The sequence below is a fragment of the Aphanomyces astaci genome (assembly GCF_000520075.1).
Source record: "Aphanomyces astaci strain APO3 unplaced genomic scaffold supercont1.40, whole genome shotgun sequence".
NCBI lineage: Eukaryota > Oomycota > Saprolegniomycetes > Saprolegniales > Verrucalvaceae > Aphanomyces > Aphanomyces astaci.
Genome location: NW_009798303.1, coordinates 423125 through 446845, shown reverse-complemented (window position 1 = coordinate 446845; position 23721 = coordinate 423125). Strand labels below are relative to the sequence as shown.

The 23721-nt window shown below is 44.7% G+C and overlaps 6 protein-coding genes across 12 annotated transcripts; 2 read left to right on the top strand and 4 right to left on the bottom strand.

The window, feature by feature from the left end:
- The first annotated feature begins 76 nt into the window (after window positions 1-76).
- Window positions 77-906, top strand: H257_12430 (hypothetical protein). The gene has a single exon (XM_009839617.1). The coding sequence runs from the start codon at window positions 133-135 to the stop codon at window positions 775-777; it is 645 nt and encodes a 214-aa protein (XP_009837919.1). The 5' UTR covers window positions 77-132; the 3' UTR covers window positions 778-906.
- A 1950-nt stretch (window positions 907-2856) lies between these two features.
- H257_12429 lies at window positions 2857-8865 on the bottom strand. 2 transcript variants are annotated; one of them, XM_009839615.1, is made up of 10 exons: window positions 8637-8865; window positions 8483-8574; window positions 8229-8413; window positions 8017-8176; window positions 7256-7420; window positions 6433-6692; window positions 5204-5422; window positions 4394-4643; window positions 4138-4337; window positions 2857-3143 (listed from the first exon to the last, which is right to left on the bottom strand). In XM_009839615.1, the coding sequence occupies exons 1-10, from the start codon at window positions 8798-8800 to the stop codon at window positions 2955-2957; spliced, it is 1884 nt and encodes a 627-aa protein (XP_009837917.1). In that variant the 5' UTR covers window positions 8801-8865; the 3' UTR covers window positions 2857-2954. The 2 variants fall into 2 exon arrangements, with proteins under 2 accessions (XP_009837917.1, XP_009837918.1); XM_009839616.1 differs by lacking the exon at window positions 2857-3143 and having other exon boundaries at window positions 4114-4337.
- A 2996-nt stretch (window positions 8866-11861) lies between these two features.
- On the bottom strand, window positions 11862-13473 carry H257_12428 (hypothetical protein). Its single transcript, XM_009839614.1, has one exon. It carries the CDS (start codon window positions 13451-13453, stop codon window positions 11942-11944), a length of 1512 nt encoding a protein of 503 aa, XP_009837916.1. The 5' UTR covers window positions 13454-13473; the 3' UTR covers window positions 11862-11941.
- Window positions 13474-15049: 1576 nt separating this feature from the next.
- Window positions 15050-16339, top strand: H257_12427 (hypothetical protein). Of its 4 annotated transcripts, XM_009839612.1 has the most exons (8): window positions 15050-15140; window positions 15190-15292; window positions 15339-15447; window positions 15516-15647; window positions 15700-15745; window positions 15820-15917; window positions 15972-16034; window positions 16080-16339. In XM_009839612.1, exons 1-8 carry the CDS (start codon window positions 15084-15086, stop codon window positions 16270-16272), a joined length of 801 nt encoding a protein of 266 aa, XP_009837914.1. In that variant the 5' UTR covers window positions 15050-15083; the 3' UTR covers window positions 16273-16339. The 4 variants fall into 4 exon arrangements, with proteins under 4 accessions (XP_009837914.1, XP_009837912.1, XP_009837913.1 ...); XM_009839610.1 differs by having other exon boundaries at window positions 15972-16339; XM_009839611.1 differs by having other exon boundaries at window positions 15820-16034.
- A 226-nt stretch (window positions 16340-16565) lies between these two features.
- Window positions 16566-17396, bottom strand: H257_12426 (hypothetical protein). Its single transcript, XM_009839609.1, has one exon. The coding sequence runs from the start codon at window positions 17029-17031 to the stop codon at window positions 16594-16596; it is 438 nt and encodes a 145-aa protein (XP_009837911.1). The 5' UTR covers window positions 17032-17396; the 3' UTR covers window positions 16566-16593.
- A 380-nt stretch (window positions 17397-17776) lies between these two features.
- On the bottom strand, window positions 17777-23298 carry H257_12425 (hypothetical protein; the record flags this gene model as incomplete). 3 transcript variants are annotated; one of them, XM_009839606.1, is made up of 8 exons in its annotated part: window positions 17777-17940; window positions 17994-18048; window positions 18154-18671; window positions 19617-19953; window positions 20808-20946; window positions 21706-21870; window positions 22385-22924; window positions 22971-23298. In XM_009839606.1, 8 exons carry the CDS (start codon window positions 23296-23298, stop codon window positions 17902-17904), a joined length of 2121 nt encoding a protein of 706 aa, XP_009837908.1. In that variant the 3' UTR covers window positions 17777-17901. The 3 variants fall into 3 exon arrangements, with proteins under 3 accessions (XP_009837908.1, XP_009837909.1, XP_009837910.1); XM_009839607.1 differs by having other exon boundaries at window positions 17777-18048; XM_009839608.1 differs by lacking the exons at window positions 17777-17940; window positions 17994-18048; window positions 18154-18671 and adding an exon at window positions 18813-18914.
- Between the last annotated feature and the right edge of the window lie 423 nt (window positions 23299-23721).

Here is a 23721-nt window from a genome sequence, read left to right as displayed (position 1 = left end):
AAAACGCGACCTTATGACAATACTCGCTTGCTACTACTGTACTGTTTTCTGTTGGGATAAAATATTGCACCGTGCACTCACTACTGTTCACTTTCCAATCACCTGGCACAACGACCCCACCACTTCAACACCATGTCTGGCCACCATGATCAACAAGTACGAGTACAGGAAACAGAGCCACTCGTCCCGACTACTCTCCACAGCGCGTGCTTCTTCAACGGTTGCATCAACCCAGTTGTCGTCGGCGACAAGTGCGAATTCCACCGCCGCCGCGGCAAATGCTTATCCACCGACTGCCGCAATCAAGTATATGCCCGCCACCTGTGCGTCCGACATGGAGGCAAGCGCTTATGCCAGTTCCCAGGGTGCAGCGCGAACGCTCGCAGCGGCACGTTGTGCTGTCGCCACGGCCTGCGAAGCCGAAAAAAGCAGTGCAGTATTGACGGCTGCACCAAAGTGGCCCACGCCAGGCAACGGTGTGTGCGCCACGGCGGCGGTCGCATGTGCAAAGTCGACGCATGCAATACTCATGCCCGCATCGGAGGGTACTGCTGCCGCCACTCGACCGTTCCATCCTCGCCGCCCACGTCGCCGCGAAAGCAAGAGTTGAATTCGATCGTTGTTGAAGGCGATACATGGGAGATCTCTCCGCGGCCGTTCGATGCGTGGGAAGGCTACTGTATTTTGGACCCGGCGCTTGGGTGCTTTTCCGAAATGGATGCATTCGTCGGCATGGACGACCTACTCTCGGATGTCCAATGTGTGTTTGATGCATGATCATGATCATGATCAATCATCGTCCTCGTCTGTGGAATGTTATAGTAACCAGTCATAGTAACCTATTTTAACTCCGTTGTTTACGGCCTTCCATTCAGTCTATGGAGATTTCCGTCGTGAATATATGATGACTGTACAGTGTCAAAGGCCATCTATCGTCGTGCATGTTTCCAGAGATTTATTTCCCCATCCAGGATTCTACGTCGATTTGTATCCAGTCGACGAATCCTTTGCGCACTGACGATTGCGCGAAGAGTACCTTACAGTACATATATATCCCGTACATAATAAGTCCAAGAAGGACACAACTACGAGCGCGACGGATCTTCGGTTGGCAAAGCCCTGCTCAACTCGATGACGAGAATGGACATGCTACACATCCATAATGCTTGGAACCAAGCTTGTGTCTGCGCGAAGTTGCGGCCGCGATGTGTCAATGAATAATGTCCCCCACCGACTGTCTCGAATATTCTCAGAACGATTGTGTGTCGACTTAAATACGAAATACAAGTAAATTCATCTTTTCTCTATTATTGGAGATTTGCCGTATTATAATTAAGATTAAAGATGCTTGCAAATTGGTAAAGTAGCTGACTACTTTGGTACATAGTCCATTTGTATCCGGTGAGATCCGGATACCATAACGTTCGATTGGCTGTCCCTTTCACTGGATTGACCAATCAAGTTTCACGATACCCGCATGGGTACAAACGGTATCCTAGCAACAATTAAGGTTTGCCGAGTTAATCTGTTGGGAAGTACAAATGCGACATTTCTCAGTTCGGTAAGTACACGATTGTACTATTATACATAGTACTATTATACGTATATGTATGTAATACAAACTTAACTTAGTATTAATTTAAATTCACTTAGCTACGAGCACTAGTAGCTAGCTACTTCACGAAGAATCGATGTCCTTTTTTAGGAGGCAGTTCAGTACAAAGTACTACTTCAAAACATGCCATGAAGCTACAAGTACAATGAGATTGTTGCATTCTACATTTACACTCCATACTTGGGGAAGGGGACATAGATGACACATTTGGTCTACTATTTGGCCTAGAGAGAAGTTGGTCGTGATGCTGCTGCGAGGTACCAAGGGTGCCGTTGTAAATTATGGTCTGTATGTGGATTTCAAGGGAAGTTGGAAGCAGATCTGCAACTAACTGTAAGCTTACACCTCAGCCGTGCTGTCATGCTTCCAAGGTGTAGCTCTGATATCTGTAGCGTAGCTACGATATCACATCTCCGTGACGTACATAGCTAACTAAAACTTGTAGCTACGTGAATTTAAATTAATACAATCGTGTACTTACCGAACGGTTTTGTACTTACCCAACGGATTAACACTCATTTCCCTCCACAAAGCAGTACTGTATGTACTTGTACTCCGGGGTACCGGTACGACGCGGTATACTGTACAGTTACTGTACCCTCAAGGGACTTTCAAGTTTCTCCTATGGTTGGTACCCGTAGATATCCTGTTGTTATCTACGGGTACTACAGTACTCGTTATTTCTCCCTCGCGTACTACAGTATACTACTGCAGAAGTGTCCACCGTCGACAGTACAGTACTGGAATTTACATCCATTAATAACTGTAAGCTCTGAATTTTGGCTGATCATTTCTGACAGTGAGTTTTGGCCAATCAAGTTTACCTTTTTCAAAACGTTCATTTGATTTGTCAAAACAATCGAAGTTCGAAGTTCCCCTTCAACATTTTGGTTCAACTTCGATTCGAGGAAATTTCCTCCATAGTTATTGTTTTCGAAAAAACTTTTTGACATGTGAAGTAAGCTTACAATTATTAATAATACGTACTACTATTATTAATAATAGTAATATTTTGAATTGACTGTGAAGAGTTGAACTGATATGAACCAATCATAGTTTTAGTTTTGGCCGGGAATGGCCAAAAATCTCTCGATTATGATTGGATACACTGTTAGCACCTTCAGTAGTATATATATATACAGTTAAAATAAACTAACATTGAATATATACATTTGCTTTTCGAAAAGCAAAAGCAGGTCGAAAAACACCGTCCTAACGCAAGATAAAAACCCAATATATTATTGACATTTCCAATTGAAGTTAATATTATTTCGTGGTATAACAAGTTTGGAGCACGACCAATGATCACGGTCATCTTCGGTGTACATACACTCTCCTCCTACTCCATAGAAAACCCTGTCGCATCTTGGGATACCACCGCGATTAAATAAGTGAGCATTTCGCTCTTCGATTCGTAGAGGGGCAAGTCGAGTCGGTTGAAGCACGTGTGGGCCCGCGGGTACAGGTGCTCCATCGGACAGAACGACAGCTTGAACGGTTGCACCCGGCCGTCCGTGCTGATCAGTGCCTGCATACATGTATTTAGTTGATTCATACAACGATAGATCGATCAAACATAACGTTGCAAACTGGTATTGTGGTGTGTGTTTATATTCTAAACTGGACGAGCGACATGGAGAATGAATATATCGACACAACCAAATCGACAGAAGAATCATCGGAAGAAGGATATATTTTTAGCCAATCAGATTGCAGGAAACCCTCATCAACGTTGAAGTAGTGTATGACTTGAATTCGTGTGATATACAAATCACCACAGGATAACTTTTGACATACAAAATGCAGTACCAATGAATCGATCGATAGTATATTTGGCGAGTCACCATAAAAGTAGTCCAAATTTTGGGTAAAAGGACAATATTGTATGAATATCAATATGGTCAAGTCGATTCGAATTTGGAGCGAGCAGAAAGCCCAGTCAACAGACAATCGACCAATCAAAACACATACACGAATCAAGCGGCTGCCAATCAAACTTGTTCTTCAACCGTCGAAATCGTGTGGGACTAAGTGAGCTGTGTATGTAGCTTATATCTCTGGCTAATAAAATTTTGTTGTTTAGGATATTATCATCATCAACGAATGAACTCGACGTAGTTCACACCCTTTGTCCACAACAAGCGACTTAGCTTGATTTGATTGGCTAGTACTTTCAACAACAACACGATTTGATTGGTCAGCGATTTCAATCCGTTTTTCTGCTAGCGTCGTGATAGATTTCCCAAATATTCCATACAAAATTCAGTACAAAAAAATGCGACCGACGGAGTGGGTGAGAACCGGCCGGCACACACAACTCTTCAACGCTTGGTGCAACGCACGCAATATATATATTATATATAATATTTTTTATATAATATACATATAATATTTTTTATATATATAATATTTTTATATAATGTACATATAATACATATTTTTATATAATATACATATATTTATATATTATATACATATTATATATATATAATATACATATAAAATATTTATATCGATCGTACCTTGAAGCCTTGCGCGGGCACACGACTACTCCCCGTGACAAATTGCAACAGCTTGGCTCGCTGTTCATTCGACAAATCATGCAAATTGGCCCAGAACCAAGCCACGTTTTGCAGTTCTAACCGCGACGGCGGGGTCACTTCTTGTAAAAATGACACTTGGGCGTGGCGCTGCCAGTCATCGACGTCCACGGTGGGTACTCCTACGATGCGAAATCCCGTGTATTATTGCATAGAAAGTTACTCTAGTCATTCGTACCGCAGAGAAGCAGCTCGAGTTCCTTGTAATCAAACACTTTGAGCAACTCTTCCGGCACGACCGAGTAGAGCGCACCAAGGAGCAGAAGCAATTGATATGAGACGCTGTCCAATATGTGATACTGAAACACCAAGTCCAAGTACGCCGCTTTGTTGACTAATGTCACGGATATACAGTCCCCGCCCGGAGCTAGTGGAATACATTCCACCTCTCTGTGACCCTTTAACGCTTGTCGAGGGATTGTTCGAGTCTAGCATCGTACGTAGTATTATTTGTTTCGAGTTGAATCGAATTCTAGCCAATTAAAATGCACGCACGAGAAATTTCAACCAATCATCGATTAGTATCGTTTGGTCAACATGTTTATCTTTCAATTTGTATACATTCCATAGAAGGCTGACTCCAATTGATTCTCGAATCAACCGGCCAGTCCAACTACAGCGAAAACAAAGGACAATTATTGTGATATTTCGCTATAAACTTTCCAAATTCACAAGTGGTTTTTCTCAAAATATTGAATAATCACGCTGGAGTTCTGATTATGATTGGTTGAATATACTTTTTGTCCTTTTTGCAAGAGCCAATCGAATTCACTCAAAATTGGAGTAGCGATTTCGACTCGTGATCCCTCGGCGACGAGATATTCAACATGATTCTGGAAATATTTGTACCGAATCCACAATATATATTATGCAAATAAATAAATACCACCAGCTGCAAACCCTCGAGATCGATCGGAACCTCTATAAATGTATATCGAGCACGGAAGGCTGCGCGAACAGTAATAATCAAGAGAGAAAGGTCTCCTACCACTGTGAAATCCAACGCGAGCGCTTCAACGTCGGCGGCACTGGTGCACCGTTTGAGCCACACCAAACTCTGATACAGTTCATCGTCAAGGAACTGCAAGTCCGAAAATGAAATCGGTACGCCCAAGATATGCTTCAGCAGCGGTAGGGTCAAATGTACAGGTAATAGTTGTTCTTCAAACAAGGCCTTGCCCACTACGCGCCCCACGAGCGAATAATACTACAACATACGAGTATATAAGGATATATATATATATATATATATATATATGAATTTGCTATATCGTTGCGATTCATAAAAAACCAATCGCCGCGAAATGTCATTGGCTTGTAGAACGCACAAAGTAAAAAGAATAATGTAGCCAATCAGTGACAAGTATTTTCAGATGGATGACCAATCGGAGCTGCGATTCGTGATCGGTTTGGTATGATGCGATTGAACGGTGTCCGGAAATACTTTGTACCATATCAATACAAATATATATTCTACTTCTTTGCCAATGTTGTAAGATTGCACGAATAATACCAATGGATAGAGGGTATATAGTAATAGATACATCGCATCCGGTCCAACAACTCGCGAGGTAATATATACTACATAATATCGACTAATTTACTAAAAAAAACGGAATTATTGTTGGTCCGTCCACTCATAGTATTCTTATGGATACGAATTCCCGGACCGTAGCACTAGAAGATCGCCCATTGGGCAGTCTGGAAATAATGCTTGTCGCTGATTGGCTATACCATTATTATTCTTCATTTCTTCGTCGTTTCTGTTATTTTTGACGGAACCAAACGCCAAATAATGAACCAATCAAACATGTCAAAGCACCGTTCTGCGTACGTACCGTGCACACTTACTTATACAAGCAAAAGCACAATCTATATTGTCGATTTGATATACAAAGTTGGGGAGGGGGTACAATCGAATCGCGCCGACCAAACCGATCCACAATCGATCTGATTGGTTGAATTTCATTAAGAAGGTTTTGATTGGCTATTAATTTTGAGCTCATCTGAGGTAGCCAATCAAATCGCTTTAAATTCCAACAAGAAACCACGCGACAAAGAAATTTCACTTGAAAGCACAATCAATCTATACAACGATCAATACCAATACAAAATGAACTTTTAGTGTGTTTTACGATACACAAATCCTGACAAGCATATACACAAATACAATATTGTACTTTGTCTTGAGAAAGAAAGAAACACATACACATGTACCTCCAAGTGGCGATCTTGGTATGCCCCAGACATTGGATTGATCCAAGCGCAATGATCAGAGCTAGCGGTCGAAACAAACAGCCCAAACGATGGCTCGAAAAGTGCCAAAACCAGCAAAGCCAGCCATTCCCTAAGCACTCCGCCGGCATCCAGGGCTGGCTCGCCTGCAAAAGAGACCCGCCATCGCTGTCGTAGTTGCTCCGGACTGAGGCACATCACGTTCGCCAACGAGTCTTCTACAAGGTGGTCCCGCCGCACCACTATACTAGTGTTAGGGCCACGAACGAACGATACATCGAGTTAGTTGAATGTTGTGGCAACGACCATACACTAAATCACTAAATACTTAGATATGTAAATATATATAGTCGAATCCAATGTGGACTTTCAAGTCGACTCGAATGTTTGGCAAGTGTATGTTAGAATGACCTAGCCAATCAAACGTCACGAATGAGAAATTTTAGCCAATCATCGATCCGCATGGTTTAACCTTGCCGGTTGGCCCAATCACAATTTTATCTTGAAATAATTGAATAAGCTTCAACATTGACTCACAATCGATTCTCGAATCAACCTCCAAAGTCCAAACATCAGCGAAAAGGGCAATTTATATATATATAATCTTACGAAACAACTTCATATCAAAATACATTGCTTGCTATGAACGAAAGACGACTCAATGGTGGTGGGTTCAAGAGTTTGAATTTATTCACACACATATATATATATATATATATATATCGACAGATATCCCATGAAACCGTCTTCAAAACCAAAAATATATTGGCATCAAAAGATAAACTGAATAGGGATGATTGCGCACCAAATTCAACGTGGCCGAGCTCCCACGGCACCCACAGGCGGTGGACTTCCATGGAATACCACTTGAGTTTACTAAGGAAAGGCATCTTGGACACTTCGAGCACCAGCGCCGCCGACGCCAGGCCAAACCGCCTCGGGGCAAACCGATGCGCTCCCATGACTTGATCTACAAGCGAATACAAATGGTCATGATCATGATATCTACAAGTTTCAGTTTATACATCGAGTTAATGTCATAAAAAAGAAGGATATCAAATGTATTGTGGATTTATTCGGATTTCGTAGTCGAATCGACGCTATTGGCTAATCCATTTTTGAACGGATGATTTGATTGGCTCTTACAGAAAGGACAAGTATATTCAACCAATCACAACAACTCCAGCGTGATACAATGTTGATTATAGTCAAACTACGCCAAGTTTGGAAGTTTATAGCGACATATCACAATATTTCTTTGAAAGAATATACTAAATATGAATGTATTTCTTCTAAACCTGGAGCGACGTGATAGAGTACGAATAATATCGATCGACACACACAACCAATCATGAACCCCGATGCATCGGTAGAAGAGATTATACGGAGCCAATCAGATTGCAGGAAACCACATCGAAGTAGTGTGTGCCTTGAATTAGTGTGATTACTATATCCCCACAGCACACCTTTTTATATACAAAATTCAAGATCAATTTGGCGAATCATGCGTCTAAGGTTTGAGTACACGGTTAATAACGTTACTTTGATCACAGAATCCTACGGCACCTGATTCGTTCAAGACGAGGCGTCCGGTGGAATCGCGCACACGCACGTAGCCGACAGACGCAAGGGACATGCAGCTGGACCCTCGGGAAGATCTCATGTCTAGGGAGTCCTCTCCCAGCATGGCCGTGTGGTTGTCGTGCTGGTGAGGCATCGCGCGCACCTACGTTTCCATGATAAGCCACATACTGAACGAGATATAGGTAGGTGTGCACCCATCGTTCTTCGCCGTTCGACATGGCTTCGCGCTTCCAGTTGTGGCGGCGGGATGCGGCTAGCTGGACCTTGTTCAGGCGCAGCTCGTCGGATTTCGCGCGGCTTCGTTTAACGTCTTGATGTGGTTTGGTCCTTGGTTGGAACAGGGGCTGCCACAGACTGGGCATTTTAAATCGCTTGGTTTCTGGTCATGTCGTAAGAGATTGATGGAAAGAGAGAGATAGAGGTATGGACGAGTTGGGGGTTTGCCTACCGCGCACGGTTTGGCAGAGGTCGCAATGGGCTTTGTCGGGGAGGTTCGAGAACGAACAGACACTGCAGACCCACAACTGTTGCTCCACAAAGCTACGGTGATCATCATGGTGACAAAGCGTGAGTACGGACGTATGCTTCTTGGTTTCATGCACCTGTCGGACAAGTTTTCACGAAAGACATCGGCATCGGGCTCTTGGAACACGGTCAGATCTTGGGATGTGAGCACGCTCTGGCGGTATGGCACAAAGCACGCCAGGTACAGGATGAGCCCAAGGAGGAGTGCGATCAAGACGCTCAAGATCAAGTACACCAGCATGGCGGAGGTAATCGTGATGGTGTCGTGTCCTCGACTGCCTCTGTACTACTTGGTGCTCTTAACTGGGTTGTGTAATGGTACGTGTTTCAAACGCGTTAGAAAATCTTCTCCTTCTTGAAATCCACCAATCACGTGCATCCACTCGATACAAAACGTTCGGAACAAATTACATCACCCGAAACGTGTAGAGCCTGGGCAACGACTTACACACAGTAACTCTACTCGTACAGGCACTTGGATGGTAACTGGTACTCCAGAGTAGTACACAACGACTTACATAGTTGGTTCACTGTTCGGTAGTTGCCTTGAAACGAAAGTGCACCTGGAAATTAAGCTGTCATTTCATTACTGTATGCTGTCAAACCATCATCTTGTATGACTACAGTACTACTGTACTGTACTATCATAGTACGGGGTTGGTTACTCTATTTCAAAGTGCTATTTGGAGTGCTTATAATAGTGGAGGACTGCCAAAATTACCTCAGATCAGTACACGGCCAATTTTTATTTTTGTGCGATCTGAGATGTGCGACGACGTTTTTTTCGTCTTCCCAGACTACCAGAATCTTCTTAGAATCACAGAAATTTACATTTTCAGACAGCAATTTGCTCTTGAAACAACACTTATTTCCACTCTCAGATTGAATCAAATTGATCTGAGTAGGCAGGCCTTCTGAGGTATTTTTGGAAGTATATATATACAGTGGGAGACTATCAAGCATACAACCTCACTGGAAGACTTCGAAAAATACCTCGTGTTTCGCAAAGAGGAGAAGAATTAATGCAGTTCGTAGGACTTCATGTCGACATTAGAAGAATTAATGCAATTCGTAGGACTTCATGTCGACATTTGTATTTGTGTTGATGAAAAATGAATTTAAAGAGTGAAAATATCCATACTATTAATAGTAGGCGGAAAACAGTTGGGACTCCGTAAGTTGTGCATTTCTTGGGCGCATAAAACACTCATAAACGGACAATGACCCCTCAAGATCTGGCCTATCACAACCCACCACGTTGTACATCTAGCCAATCACATCTCATCACGTCCACACCTGTGCTTCTTTCTTCTCTGCCATACGTCTGCTCATTCAGTCCCTTCACTCGACAGGTTTTCTTCTAGCGCATTCACATGGCATCGGCATCGCTGCCATACTGCGCATTCGTAATCTTGTTGGCCAATTGAACGAATAGGTTGCTGGTACAGGGCACGGCCGCAGACTTGTCCACATGCGGAGGTCGGAGCTGGCGACCGCGGCTGGCGCATTCCACTCAAAATAGTGCTTGTACTCAGGGGTTCTCAACAAATAATCTATTTAAAATATATTTTTTATTCCAACGAAAAATAGATTATTTTGAGACACAAGCAAAATAGATACTATAATACGTATTAATACTACCTCTGGTAGGTATTAACAGTAAGTGCAGGCGGTGACAAAAATTAGTGTCCCAGTTATCCGATTGGACTAAAACTTAGTGGAGCGTGTTCGTTTCATTGAGGCGATTCTGATCATATTTTTTGTTGAATTATACTACAGTAGTATGACCACATTCGCACTTGCCACGACTCCAAGTCTGCTCGCAATACAAATTCCAAATCAAATTTGACAATCAACAAGCGCATGGCGCTGTACCAAGCGCTTCAGAAAGTAAGCACAAATGGAGCACATTGCTGTCGACGATGCCTTGTTAGTTCAAGCGGAAACTGAGGGTGGTTGGAACATCCAGCTAATGTGCCAACCAGGTCTAGAACGTTACCTAGACCTGGTTGGCTCTGTTCATGGGAAAAGATAGTAAGTTATCTTTTCCCATGAACAGAAAAAATAGATAACTTATAGTTATAGTTAACTATAACGGCAAAATAAATAATCTTTTCCGAATGACAGGATAATTCTCAATAGCTCGAACTCATAATGTATTCGGATGTAACCATAGACTGACCAACAACGAAACTTTTTAGACGAGCTATATTGCTCCACTCAAATGTCGCCTCTCGCATTGCATCCAGTCTCCTATTGTGGATTACTTTGACCTCGAAATTGCGATAACCAAATGTTGAACCAATCAGCGAGCGCCATGAGTGATGGTCATTTTTGAGTGCAACCGCCGTTTGGCTTGGCCAAATTCGCAAGAAGTAACTGAAAGCCTTGAATATAATGCTATCTTTCGAAATGCACTTACAGCACGTTAACTGCGTGAATGTCCCCATCCAATAGCACGAACGTCAAGATATTTAAGCTATTCGAATAAGTTATTCTTTCTCAAGTGTGTAATAAATAGTTTATTTAATTTCACCACTGGGAAAGATAAGTTATCCTTTATTAATACACCATCCAGAAAAGATAAGTAATTTATCAACCTACTGATCGAGAATAGGTAAAAGATAGATATTTGAGTACCCCTGGTTGTGCTCTCCGAAGTGATCCATTGGATGGTGTGCAGGCTGGAACTTGACATCGGTCCCATACTTGGCGTAGGGGTAGTTACGGCGTCTTTGCCACGCAGGTCCTTCATTGTCGGCATTGTCACAAAGTGGTCATACAGAACAGACTGGACAGTGTCCAAAATACCGATCAATATGATCAGTAATTATTTATAGTCTGCGAGGGTATGGAGGGAACCAGGGCTCCCTCTTGAAAAATTATAACTATATTACAGAGGTAAAAATTAAATTGATTTTCTGCTTCACTTGTGATATTGCATTCGAAATATAATAAAAATATTGTAATCTTATTTCATAATGAATATCGTGTTTCACAAGTTATTATAGTTCATGGATGTTTTTCGTGTAAAATTCAGACCAAAACAAATCGTATTGTGAGAGATATGTCATTCCGGAGTTCAGTGGACACTGCATGTTAAAGTGCATGTTCAGACGAATCCGAGACTTCAGAAATCGAGGAAATTGACCTTGCCAGTCCCAACATGCGAGCAGAAGTTCCCTCGATACCCTCGGGGACTGTTAGAGGCCTAGCTAGTAGTGTAGTACTAGGCCTCTGAATCAAATCGACCTCACTACAGTACCGACCGCTACATACATTTATACACGGCGCTCGATACAGTACCGACTTGCTTTTTTCACGTATGTACTTCTTAACAGTAAATAAATATACCAATAATTGGTATCGGTATTTGTGCCCCCTATCCCTTGCACTGCACGCCTGGCGTGGACTCATTGACCCGCGCGACGTACGTCCTGCCCAAGTTCATCACGTGGTTGGACCAGACATCCTTGTCCGGGTAGACTGGATCCAGCGCGGCGGCGAGCGCGAGCCACGCGCGGCGCTGGAAGCTGATCATCGGTTCCTTCATGTTGATGGCTTCCAGCCAACGCTGGTACCCGTAGAAGGTCGTCGTGGTCACGCAGCCCTGCAGCCCAGGCTCGGCGGCCAGCGCATCCGCAAACAACTTGCCAGTGCCCACATGCAGCTGGTGGTCGTTGCCCTTGTCAATGAACTCTGGCACAAACGCTGACACTGACGAGACCCCTGCCGTTTCCTTTCGGACGATGTATCGGATGACGGTGAGGACATCCGACAAGCTCGAGTATGCTGTTTCGCCAGAGTTTAGCGCTCCCAACGGGACATACAATTTCTGTGACGGGGCATTATTCCCAGGAGAAGGTGCCATCATCGACGTCAAGTTGCACTCGCTGAGCCGAAGAAAGTAGTGGACGGCATTTCCGATCGTGACTTTGCGGATCGTGTGGTTGTAGATGGACACGACGTCGTCCTTGCGATTGGTCGTGTAGAACCCGGCCTCTTTCAGACAGAAATCCGTGACCGCCAGCGTCCCGACCTCCCGCGCCTCCCACCACCCGTCCGCTCGGTTGGCGTCGCCGGCGCTCGTGTACACAAACACAGCTTTGACGTTACGATCTTGAAAAGTCGTGTACAGGGCGTTGGCCATGAACAGCTCGTGGTCGTCTTGGTGGGCAGTGCCGTACACGTGAACTTTGGTCGCCAGTTTAGAGACGAACTCGACGGCCGCTGGCGCCACGATCGGGTTGTTATTGGTAGACTTGACCTTGAGGGAAGGCACGATCCACCCGGCGGTGGCCATCGCGGTGGTCGTTGCGGCCTTGAAGTGCGTGCACTCTTGAGACTTGTACAGCATCCCCATGCACGACAGCGTACGGTTGCATGACACGAGGCAGTCTGTCTTGGACGTCGAGTCGGCCGACCCCACGTCTAGGGCCATGGACGGCGGCGGGTTGTTGAGGTAGCACAGCTGATGGACGAAGTCGTACGTGAAGAAGCTCTTGCTCAACGCGCGGGAGATCGTCGAGCACTCCTTGACCGACCACACGTCGGCACGAAACACAACCGTGGTGTTGGTCGCTGCGAAGAAGAGCGTGTTGCTCTTGGGGTTGGATTCGAGTAGCGCCAGAAGTGGCGACACGAGCTTGAATACCTTGGCGAGATCGGGTTCCGGTAGCCAGTGCGAGTTATTTCGGTACCAGAACGTCAGGTTAGCGGTGCCGTCGATGTGCAGCCCTGTCGCGGTATTGGACGCCAGCTCTTTCCTGTTGGGAAGTAAGAGGACAACCATACACGCTACCACACCCAGAGCAATCAAGGCCGACCAGACGTATTGCCGGCGGCGCCGCGAAGGCCCCGTGAGCGGTGTCAGGAGGGGCTTGGGGTCTTGCATGAAGAAAGCAGGGCGAGTTGGGTACTGTAATGCAGAGAGAGGTGCGAGCTACTACTGTTGTTTCAACTGGCGTCTGATCTCTCCAGCATGATTAGTACTTGATCCATCACCAGCCAATGATATGTCGAGAAAATCAGTCGTCGTACTTAACCAAGTCAAATCTGGTAAAATGGGGGATTGATTGTTGAAGGTCAAATACGACATGTGATTGGATGGGATAAACCAATCAGACCGTGTAAAAAATAGAACAGCCAATCACATGACAAAATGTGAATAGGGAATCGATTAGGTGCGACTGAGCTTCAAGCGTTCAAGTGACCCGTCGTTTCAACACACAACAAGAGCATTGGGGGAGTACAGTGTACAGTGGGCCAATATCCTACTAATAGATGGTCACTTGAATCTTAATTACCCAGCCACCCACGCACAATGTAAATTTCGATGGTCGCAAAGTCAATACCAGTACTACTCCTATTAATAGGACATGTACTGCTGTAAGTAGGTACAATGGTACTAGTATGTATGAGCATGAACCAAAATCATGTACCGTATCCATACCGTAGCCGTTCTTCTATTCAGTCAGAACACCCTGTTCTGTTAGAGAACATCCCCACTGCCTGTCAGTGAGGTAGCAGCGTCTGTAAGCTGTGTAACGTTAGGAGGTTTTGGTGGTTTTTCCTCTGGTACAGTACAGTACTACAGTACTGTAGTAGAAGTCAGCGCAGACATCTGGTCACGGAACGTCATGCAATCATAGTCTAGTTTTGATTGGCTGTTTCTTTGCAGTCCACTGCTGCTCACTACTGTACTGCTCCTGCCTACTAATTAGTACTGTACTGCCCTCTCCATGTATTTATTCTATTTTGTAAATGTCAAATCCCAATGGTATATTTTCGCTCGAGATGTCGGGTGGATTGATTTTTGTCCCCTCTGACAGGGCCGGATTGATGTGAGGGGCTGGTCTGCAATTCCCGTCCACGCTTTTTGAAGTATGGACGCAAATACGACTCCTGATTGGCTAAAACGTGGATTTATCCGGATAACACAACCTCAAAAGCAGGGAGAGTTGAAGGATTCATCCGTGTCCGTTCCTGCTTTTGCACGTTTTCGACAGAAATTAAGAAATAGTTTTGACGTATTTTCAAAATCCTCGAAAATAGTTCGGATAACATCCCTGCCACAAGGACTATTAGGTCTATTTTTTTATAATTTTTTAAATTATAAAAACAAAATGTTTTTTTTTTATACTCATTAATGCTCCAGTATACCGTGCTGTACTACAGTGTACGTACAGTAGTACTAACCATACTATAGGACCTTGCCTTTTCACGGCAAAAACACGGGTTCGATCCCCGTAAAGGATATAGCAGTATGGTTAGTACTACTACTAGTAGTACGTAGAAGTACTCTACAACTGTACCATCCCTCGTAATTATTTCCGCGGCCGTCCAACGGTTCCAACTTTCGGCCACATCGAATTAATATCAAAATACTGAAATACTGTACCAGTAGTTTCTGAAAAATTGAAAAAATATCTGAATTCAACAATCCTGTGAGAATGAATATATCGCGAGGAGCAAGCCAAAATTCAAATTCGGGGGAGGTTCACTTTTGCGCGGGACGGCTGACAATGTCCATAAGCGAAGCACTGGACTGCTGTGCTCTTGTGAGCATCCATGAGGAGATGGTGGGGTGCATAACCATGCGACGGACGTTGTAACTTACGTGATCTGCAGAACCCAAGCAAGCGCAGGTCCATGGAGGACGCCCTTCGCGTAGTTGATGGCTTCGCCGGCAACGCAAGGCATGGTTTCTTTGGGCTGTACGACGGGCACGGAGGTAAGACGAGGACACCTCTAAGAACCTGGGTCTAACGGTACTCTAGGGCGAGAGATATCGGCATATCTGCAAGAAAACCTGCACGTGACGTTGGAGAATGAACTGGCCCACGTCGACAACGCCGGGCGAACCGACGTTGCCACATGCATCTCACGGTAAACAAGCCATTCTTGCTTTGCAGCATTCTTCTTACGACTTCTTACGAACGTCGTGGTGATGGTAGTGCGTTTATTGTGGCGGACATGGATTGCTGTGAATTGCCAGCGGCCGAGAACGCCGGGTCGACCGCGGCCATTGCTTTGCTTCGGGACGAAGACAACCATCGCGTCCTGTATGCCGCGAACGTTGGCGACAGGTATAGGCATGTCGTCGCCATGATGCCTTCCTCCTTATGTGAGCGTTTTCAGCCGAATAGTACTGTGCCGCAATGGGACCGCAGAGCGCTTGACGCAGGTACGAAATTCTTCACTCGATGATGAAATCCCGCCATCCCCCTTGGCTTGTTCGTCATACGGATAGATCATTAGGACCACAAAGCAGAATTGCATTCGGAAGCTGTCCGTGTCTGTGACTCTGGTGGCTTTGTCATTCACAACCGCGTGTCTGGCGTTCTTGCGGTGTCGAGGTCATATTCTATATATGCGATGCAGAGAAGATGTCTCTCATGTACGTGTACTAGATCGTTTGGCGATAGCGCGTTGAAGAAGTGGGTTATTGCGCACCCGTACACGTCCAAATCCATGTAACGTCCTGGCTACGTCGATCATGAACGTGATGGTGGGTGTAGATTGGATGCGTCGTGCTCGTTCTTCATCCTGGCATGTGATGGGGTGTGGGACGAGCTCGAAGACCAAGCAGCCGTGGACCTAATCTTGGCCTTGTCAGAGTCGGACCGAGCGCAGGCGGCCGAAGTCCTCGTCGGCGCCGCCCTTGAAGAAGGAAGCTGTGACAACATTTCAGCCATCGTGGTCTTCCTGTAGTTTTCGAATAATCTGTGAAACCGTCAATATTAATTATTACAGGATATTCCATATATAAGTACACTTGCCTCAAGATGCAGTCGTTCAACACCTTTATTCTTTAATAACTGTACGTTTTAAACGAATTTTACCCTTCAACGGTTTCAGCACACGACACAAAACTAGCCTCGTCAACGACATCAACGATGAGGATGCGACGCCTGTTAACGGTCGCCGCCGTCTTGACTAGCGCGGCGTCCGCGGCAGTCGAGTCGCGGTCCAAGTGCACCCTCGACGACCTTACTGCTCTGGGTACATTCGCGTGATGGCAGCCACGAGCAATCATCGTGCGAAACTGACGTTTGAGAATCGTTGGAGAACGTCATTGCTGGCAACATTACGTTGCTGCAAGCTGACGCGTTTGCTAACAGCACGGCATGCAAAACTTTGTACGGGTACATTGTCACGAATGTCACTACCGGCTCCACCTGCGTGGAACTGCATGACTGGCTGCCCAACGTGACATGGAACATGGTCTCGACCGCGGTCCACATTGTTGGGTACCCCCGCGCGTCCATTGACTGCGACCTGGACGCCTTGCAGTCCAAGGGCATGACTCTCTCCACGAGCTCCCACCTCCTTCCATGCGTCGCCGCCACCGGTCTCGCCTCCAACTTCATGACGCACACTCCGCCCGTGTCCCCGCAATGGAAACTCGCAGGCCAGACGCCGGCTTGTAGTGCGCTGTTTAGCCAAGCGAAGGCGATACAGTGCTGGCATTCCCAGCGTGCAATGTCCAACGCATCAACATCCACGCCGTGGACCTAGTCGAAATCGGCCAAGTCGTGCCATGGGTCGTGCTAGCGACAGACATGCACCAGGCGGCGCTTAGCTCAACCCTCCTCCACTCGTCTCTCCGTGCAATGTGGACTGCCACAACATCCAAAGGAATTCCTCCGGCGGTGGCCCTTGTATGTGTTGGACTGATGAGCTTTGTGGGGATGGTGGTGGCAGTGTGGCGACATCAACGAACGATGATGGGGGGTCGAACCTTGTCACATGAATGCCGCCCACACGAGCAAACCGCCTTGTTGTAGGCGAGATAGAGCACGGAATGACAAGTTGGAAGACAACGAGATGATTCGATAGCATACGAACCAACTAGTTCAAAAGTCTATTGGCTTCAAAAGTCTATTGGCTATCGCGGAACGCTACATTCCATACCTACCTACACACATACTAGTACATACTAGTAGTACATATACTAGTAGTACATAACGTCATACTATTAATAGTAACGTACATAACGTCATACATATGTGTGAGTGTAGTACGTAATAGTACCGTACTAGATTGGCCATACTAGGCCCTTCTACGGTCTCGCTTGTGCGATGGCTGTGGCTATCTTGCCTCTGTGCTCGGGTACTATTTAATAGGTAGCAGCAATACTAGTAGTAGTTACTAGTGTGTGGCAACTGACCGACAACACGTCCGATGTCTAGAGCCTCGTAACACCACACATCTACCGACGAAGGCGTAATATTACGCCATTAATGTCCATTGATTCTAGCCATAAGTAGTACTAATATAGTAGTACTAGTAGGTCTTTTATAAATAATAGTGCCAATACTACTGTTCCGACGAACAATATTATTCCATCCCAAACCCCGTGATTTCCATTTGAATGACCTGAACACATCCAGTAGTAAGTCTACCATCCCATATTATAACAACGTACGTACCAAGCTCAAATAGTTTTCCAACTCGTCCAAGTTGTGATACAGCGGCAGGTCGATCCTACACACACAAGTATTTGTTGGACGACAAATATATATATATATATATTTATACAAAAGCAGCCCACTCATATTTCTAAACATCATGTATATAATATATATATACCGGTTAAAGCACGTGTGCGCTTTCGGGCACATGCCAGCAGGGGGGGGTCCCCGGTCAACCATTTGAATCGAAAACGGGTAGATCTGGCCGCCCGAGCTCGTGAGCCCCTTGAACCCTTCGACCGGCAACCGACTCGACCCCGTCGCAAACTGCAGCAGGCGGCCCCGCTCCACGTCATTAAAGCCCTCAACAACCGCCCAGAACCACTCGAGCACCTCGTGTTGCTGGTCCGAGTGGTCACGGAAGAAGCGCACGGTCGTATTCTTGCGCCAGTCGGGCACAGAGATGTTGGGGAGTCCGCACATGAAAAACTCTAGCTCCTGGTAGTCGAACACGGACAGCATGGACCGGGGGATCACTTCGTACAGTCCCAGGAGCAATTCCTTTAGTTGGGGGGCGATCGACCCCAGCATTTTGTACTCCAATACGAGGCTCAAGTACTCGAGTTTGTTGGCGTCTGTCACATCAATGTGCCGGCCGTTGGGTTTGAGATCGATTTCTTCGCCGTGGTTGCCCATCTATATATATTGATATATATATATTATATATATATTATTGGCGTTTCGAGCAAACATAGATGGAGGTTGAGGTCGATATTATTTGAATCAATTTCAACCGTCGACACGAACATTTATATATATGGTATACACAATCCATGTATCAGGAGTGGTGAAGTGGTTGGTTCCTTGGAATATGATTGGTCAATGGTTTTGAATTCGAGTGTTTGATTGGTCCATGATCGAGTCTCGGCCGATATTTGCCTGTGATTTCAGCTCATTGAGAGCAGCTCCACATTTGAATCGAATTATCAATACGATAAACATAACTCAAATATTTTCGATTTGATACAAATTTGGGGAGAGGCCAAACCGATCCACAATCGATCTGATTGGTTGAATTTCATTAAGAAGGTTTTGATTGGCTAATAATGTTGAGCTCATCTGAGGTAGCCAATCAAATCGATTTAAATTTCAACGAGAAACCACGCCACAACACGAAATTTCACTCGAAAGCACAATATAAAAACAACAACCAAAACACGAAGAAAAGGACGGGTACGCTATATATTTGTTTTTAATAGTACCCCACAATAACAAAGCCATGAATACCGGTTCAAGGCACCGCAACCAAAACTCCAACTTCAAATAATCAATAAATAAATAAAAAATAAGTTAATCAAATACAAAAAGCATAAATTAATCAAACATATAAAAAATAAATGAATCAAATTTAATCAAATCCATAAAAAATAAATAAATCATCATCCCCGTACCATGCTAAACGTTCAATAAATACATAAAAATTAAATAATCAAATCCATAAAAAATAAATGAATCAAATCCAAAAAAAAATCAATAAAATACATAAAAAATAAACTAATCAAATCCATAAAAAGTAAATCAATCAAATCCATAAAAAATAAATGAATCAAATAAATAATAAATAAATCATCATCCCCGTACCATGCTAAACGTTAAACTCAACGCGTCCATGCCGGTGTGGTCACGGACGTACACGCAGCTCTTGTACAAGTCCTGGTCCAAATACTCCAAGTCTGAAAACGAGATGGGTACGCCCAGGATGTGCTTGAGCAGGGGCAGACTCAGGTACGCGTTGAGTACAAGGCCTTCCTGGATGCCGCGGCCAAGCAAATGACCGACAAATCGAAAGTACTCCAAGTGTCGAGGCCCCATCGACAGCGCCGAGGCTGGATTGATCCAGTAGCTTTGGTTCTCAGCGTGCGTGGTCGAGAACAAGCCTAACGTTGCGCTAAAGACTTCGTGGCATACCAATAGGTACCTAATACATGTACATGCCCAGATTGAGTGAGTAATACTACTACTGGAGCATAACGGGCGATTCGTTGTAATACCCAAAAAGTGTGCAAAATACAATAGTGGTACAGTACACAACGACACTAACATAAACACAGGATATATATGATTCACTACTTGATAGCGATATTCGCTACCAGAGTTGAACGGTATAGCAATGTGCCCACACCCAAGAATAAAGATTATATTCCTCAAGTCAACATACGAAACATACTACTACTAGATGAACCCCATCGTGGAATATAAAAATATATATATATACTTCGTTGTACTGTCATGTTGGCTGAATGAAATTTGGTCTTGGCAGCTGATTCGAGGTGAGTCAGATTTTAAGCTTATTCCGTGTATGGTATACACATTTCAAGATGAACACTTGTCTAAACGATGATTGGATGATATGTCTGATGAGTATACAATGATTGGCTACATCATTCTCAAATACATTTGTCAAGTTCATTCGATTTTACTCGAAAGTCCAAATTAGAACGGCTTTTTTGACAAGGTTTATTCCAAATCAGAGCGAGCCACGTGCCGAATGTATGTATCGACACAACCACATGTGCATAAATATTTAGCCAATCAGATTGTACGAAATCATCAGTTCACCCAACCAACATTTTAATTAGAGTGACTGAAAGTAATAAAGTGCCAATTCCCGTCATCACCACTGGCGATTTTGAGGTGTATATAATACTACACAAACTCAGTCCAAACCAGCACACAAAAGTCAACCAAATGTAAGCCGAAAGGTCAATATATCGTCGACAACAGCACAAAAGTCAACCAAATTTTAGCCGAAACGTCAATATATCGTCGTACCATTCCCGCAAGATGCCGCCGGCGTCCAAGCCTTCTTCGCCTTCGAACGAAATGTGCATGTATTCCCGAATACGACCGGCGACGATCGAGTGCTGCAGTAGCTTGACCGAGTCCTCAAATATAAACTGCCGACGTACTCCTACAATCAACAACAACAGTAATTACGACCTGAAATAAGGATTATCGAGGTATATTGAACAATATAATCTTTGTCAAGAATTTTCTAAATATTTAATTCCCATATTGTGATATTTCGCTATAAACTTTCAAACTTCGCGTGGTTTGTCTAGTCCATATTGAATCACACCGGAGTTCTGATTGGTTGAATATACTTTTCCTTTCTGCAAGAGCCAATCAAATCCACTAAAAAATATGGATTAGCCAATCGCGTCGATGATTCGTGATTCGGCGGGGTCTGGAAATTCGTATCAAACATACCACAATAACAACATTTGGATACTTCGTCCACGACATATCAAGAAATGTCGTACATTTGCTGCCATGACGCCAGCACTGGACCAAAGTACCCATACACCACGACCACCCTTTTTATATATATATTATATATGTATTCAAACGCTTATCTAATGCTATATATATTGCATGAGATATAGGACAAATCCAATGTCAATTCGATTTGTATTTGAGCATCACATCCCCAACTCGGCAGACCATCGACTGACCAATCAAAACCCAGAATACGAATCAAGTGACCAATCAAAATGTAATCGTCCACGTCGAATTAGTGATAATTAATGTGTGTTTACAAATAGTGTGACATGGGTTATTTCAGATAAATATATACAAAACCCCAGTCCAAACAAACAATTCGATCTATCGAGGGATACACACACTTTTACAAAAGTCGAGTCTTTTTTCGTTTGGGGCTAAAACGTACGGATAGCAAACATCGAGTCCACGCGCAGTGTCACTAGCTGCTTGATCCTCTTGACAAACCACGTCTTCTTGGCCGTAAATGGCAGCGCCATCGTGCCTTCCACGTCTACTTCATGCCCTCCTTCGTCCGTCAAGTCCTCGTCAATGTCTTCCAAATGCTGCCGACCTAATAAAAATATCACAATCGTCAACTGTCCATCATATACAACTAGCGGCACAAGCAGTCGAATGTCCCGTATGTACGAATGATCTCTCTTCTTTGTAATAAATAACTAGTCCAATTCATCTAAACAGGCCAAGAATACTCACTCTACCTGGGTGAATAAGGGTCCATTGTGTACAAAGCACATGTATACAATGCAAATATAATATACACATATATTCAAAGGCTACATTGATAGCTTATATATATTAGTTATCAATACCAGTCTATTCATTCGTGCATACTATGTTATATATATATATAGTGCTAGTATGCACGAATGCATGGTTTCACACATGCATCAACAGCTCAACCATCCAGGATCTACTAGTACACCCAATGAACATTTCCCGGTGAGCAAATGCAGCTAATCTTATATAAATATATACGAATAATAATTCAAGTACTTTCAACTACCGAGGCATACTAAATACAAATATATATATATGGGTACGACGAGTCCCATGTAATTAATTACCTGGCAGAGACGCCCGACTCCACGCGAGGTCGCCCGTTTCCTTGTTTTGCTTGACAATGTACCCAAAGGACGCGGCGTTCTTCCGATGCAGCATCTCGTCCAGCGATTCCTTGGAATGCAGAGTTGCTGGGGTCGTTGCTTGGGATAGTTGCTGCTTAGACGGATTTGATTGGGCAGCTGCGGCCATGGCCACCAAGAACGTGTCGTCGCGGTTGCCGTGGGCGTTGACGAACGTGGCCGTGCGGACCCACACGTATTCGCCGGTGGGAAGTTGTGCGCGCTGCCACAAGCGCCGCCGCTTGGCTTGGCGCTGTCGCTGGGTGAGCTGCATGTTGTTGCGGCGGTACACGAGCGCTCGCTGTCGAGCTTCGGGGAGGGAGAGGCGCGGGATGGGATGCCGCGTTGACGACGAAGACGGAGGACATGGATGGCCGTCTTCGTCTACGACGCCGTCGAGAAACGAGTGCATGAGGAACGATTTCGTCAACAAGCTACTCGTGAGCATGGCGGACGTCGCGTTCGACGGATGCGTGGCCATCACTACGGACAGAGAAACGTTATATGACGATGGGAGACGACGATGGACCTTCCGTGGCGCCGCACAGCGCGCAAATCGATTTGTCCGGGTGATTCATATGTGCACACACGACACACTGCCACTCGATCCGCCCCTCCTCCACAAAACTTTCCTCGAGATCTTCGCGCTGGAGTACGTCGCCCCTGCTCATGGTGGCGGCCCCAAAGTCGAGGTTGCGATAGGAGTCGCCATGCCTACGTCGGGACAGATAGAAGCGGACGCCGTATCCCAGCACCAGGAGCGCAAGGACTGTCCCCGTGATCACTGCCAAGTACATGGTTGTCGTCGTCATGTCGGTTGTCTCGTCTCGCTCGTGCAGTGCAGAAGCGTGAGTCATGTTTTGATTGGATATAAATGACTCTCAAATTGATTTTGATTGGTCTGAAGATGAGGTAAATTTCATATGGTGAGATTGCATTGGTCATACTTTGTGGTCAGCGCTGGCCTTACTACGGTATTACTAACGTTAACGGTACAGTCCTGTTACCGTAACGTTAGTCGTACTAACAGTAAATTACAATATATAATAGTAATTCGCTATAAACTTCCAAACTTCGCGTGGTTTGTCTACTGTAATCAATCAATATTGAGTCACGCTGGCGTTCTCATTGGCTGACTATACTTTTCGTTTCTTTAAGAGCCAATCAAATCCACTCAAAATTCGATCAGCCAATAGCGTCGATTCATGATTCGATTCGACGGAGTCTCGAAATTTGTACCAAATCCACAATAATCATAAACTGTCATTCTCAAATCGAAA

Excerpts from the sequence above, each read along its gene's own strand:
- H257_12430 (XM_009839617.1), top strand. The coding sequence starts at position 133 with ATGTCTGGCCACCATGATCAACAAGTACGAGTACAGGAAACAGAGCCA.
- H257_12429 (XM_009839615.1), bottom strand. The coding sequence starts at position 8,800 with ATGCTGGTGTACTTGATCTTGAGCGTCTTGATCGCACTCCTCCTTGGG. Across the intron at positions 4,338-4,393 it reads ACTCGAGCTGCTTCTCTGCG|GAGTACCCACCGTGGACGTC; the intron begins GTACGAATGACT and ends TTCGCATCGTAG. Across the intron at positions 3,144-4,137 it reads TGCCCGCGCAAGGCTTCAAG|GCACTGATCAGCACGGACGG; the intron begins GTACGATCGATA and ends ACATGTATGCAG.
- H257_12428 (XM_009839614.1), bottom strand. The coding sequence starts at position 13,453 with ATGCAAGACCCCAAGCCCCTCCTGACACCGCTCACGGGGCCTTCGCGG.
- H257_12427 (XM_009839611.1), top strand. The coding sequence starts at position 15,084 with ATGTCCATAAGCGAAGCACTGGACTGCTGTGCTCTTGTGAGCATCCAT. Across the intron at positions 15,293-15,338 it reads GCTGTACGACGGGCACGGAG|GGCGAGAGATATCGGCATAT; the intron begins GTAAGACGAGGA and ends ACGGTACTCTAG. Across the intron at positions 15,746-15,819 it reads CCGCAGAGCGCTTGACGCAG|GACCACAAAGCAGAATTGCA; the intron begins GTACGAAATTCT and ends ATAGATCATTAG.
- H257_12426 (XM_009839609.1), bottom strand. The coding sequence starts at position 17,031 with ATGCCAGCACTGTATCGCCTTCGCTTGGCTAAACAGCGCACTACAAGC.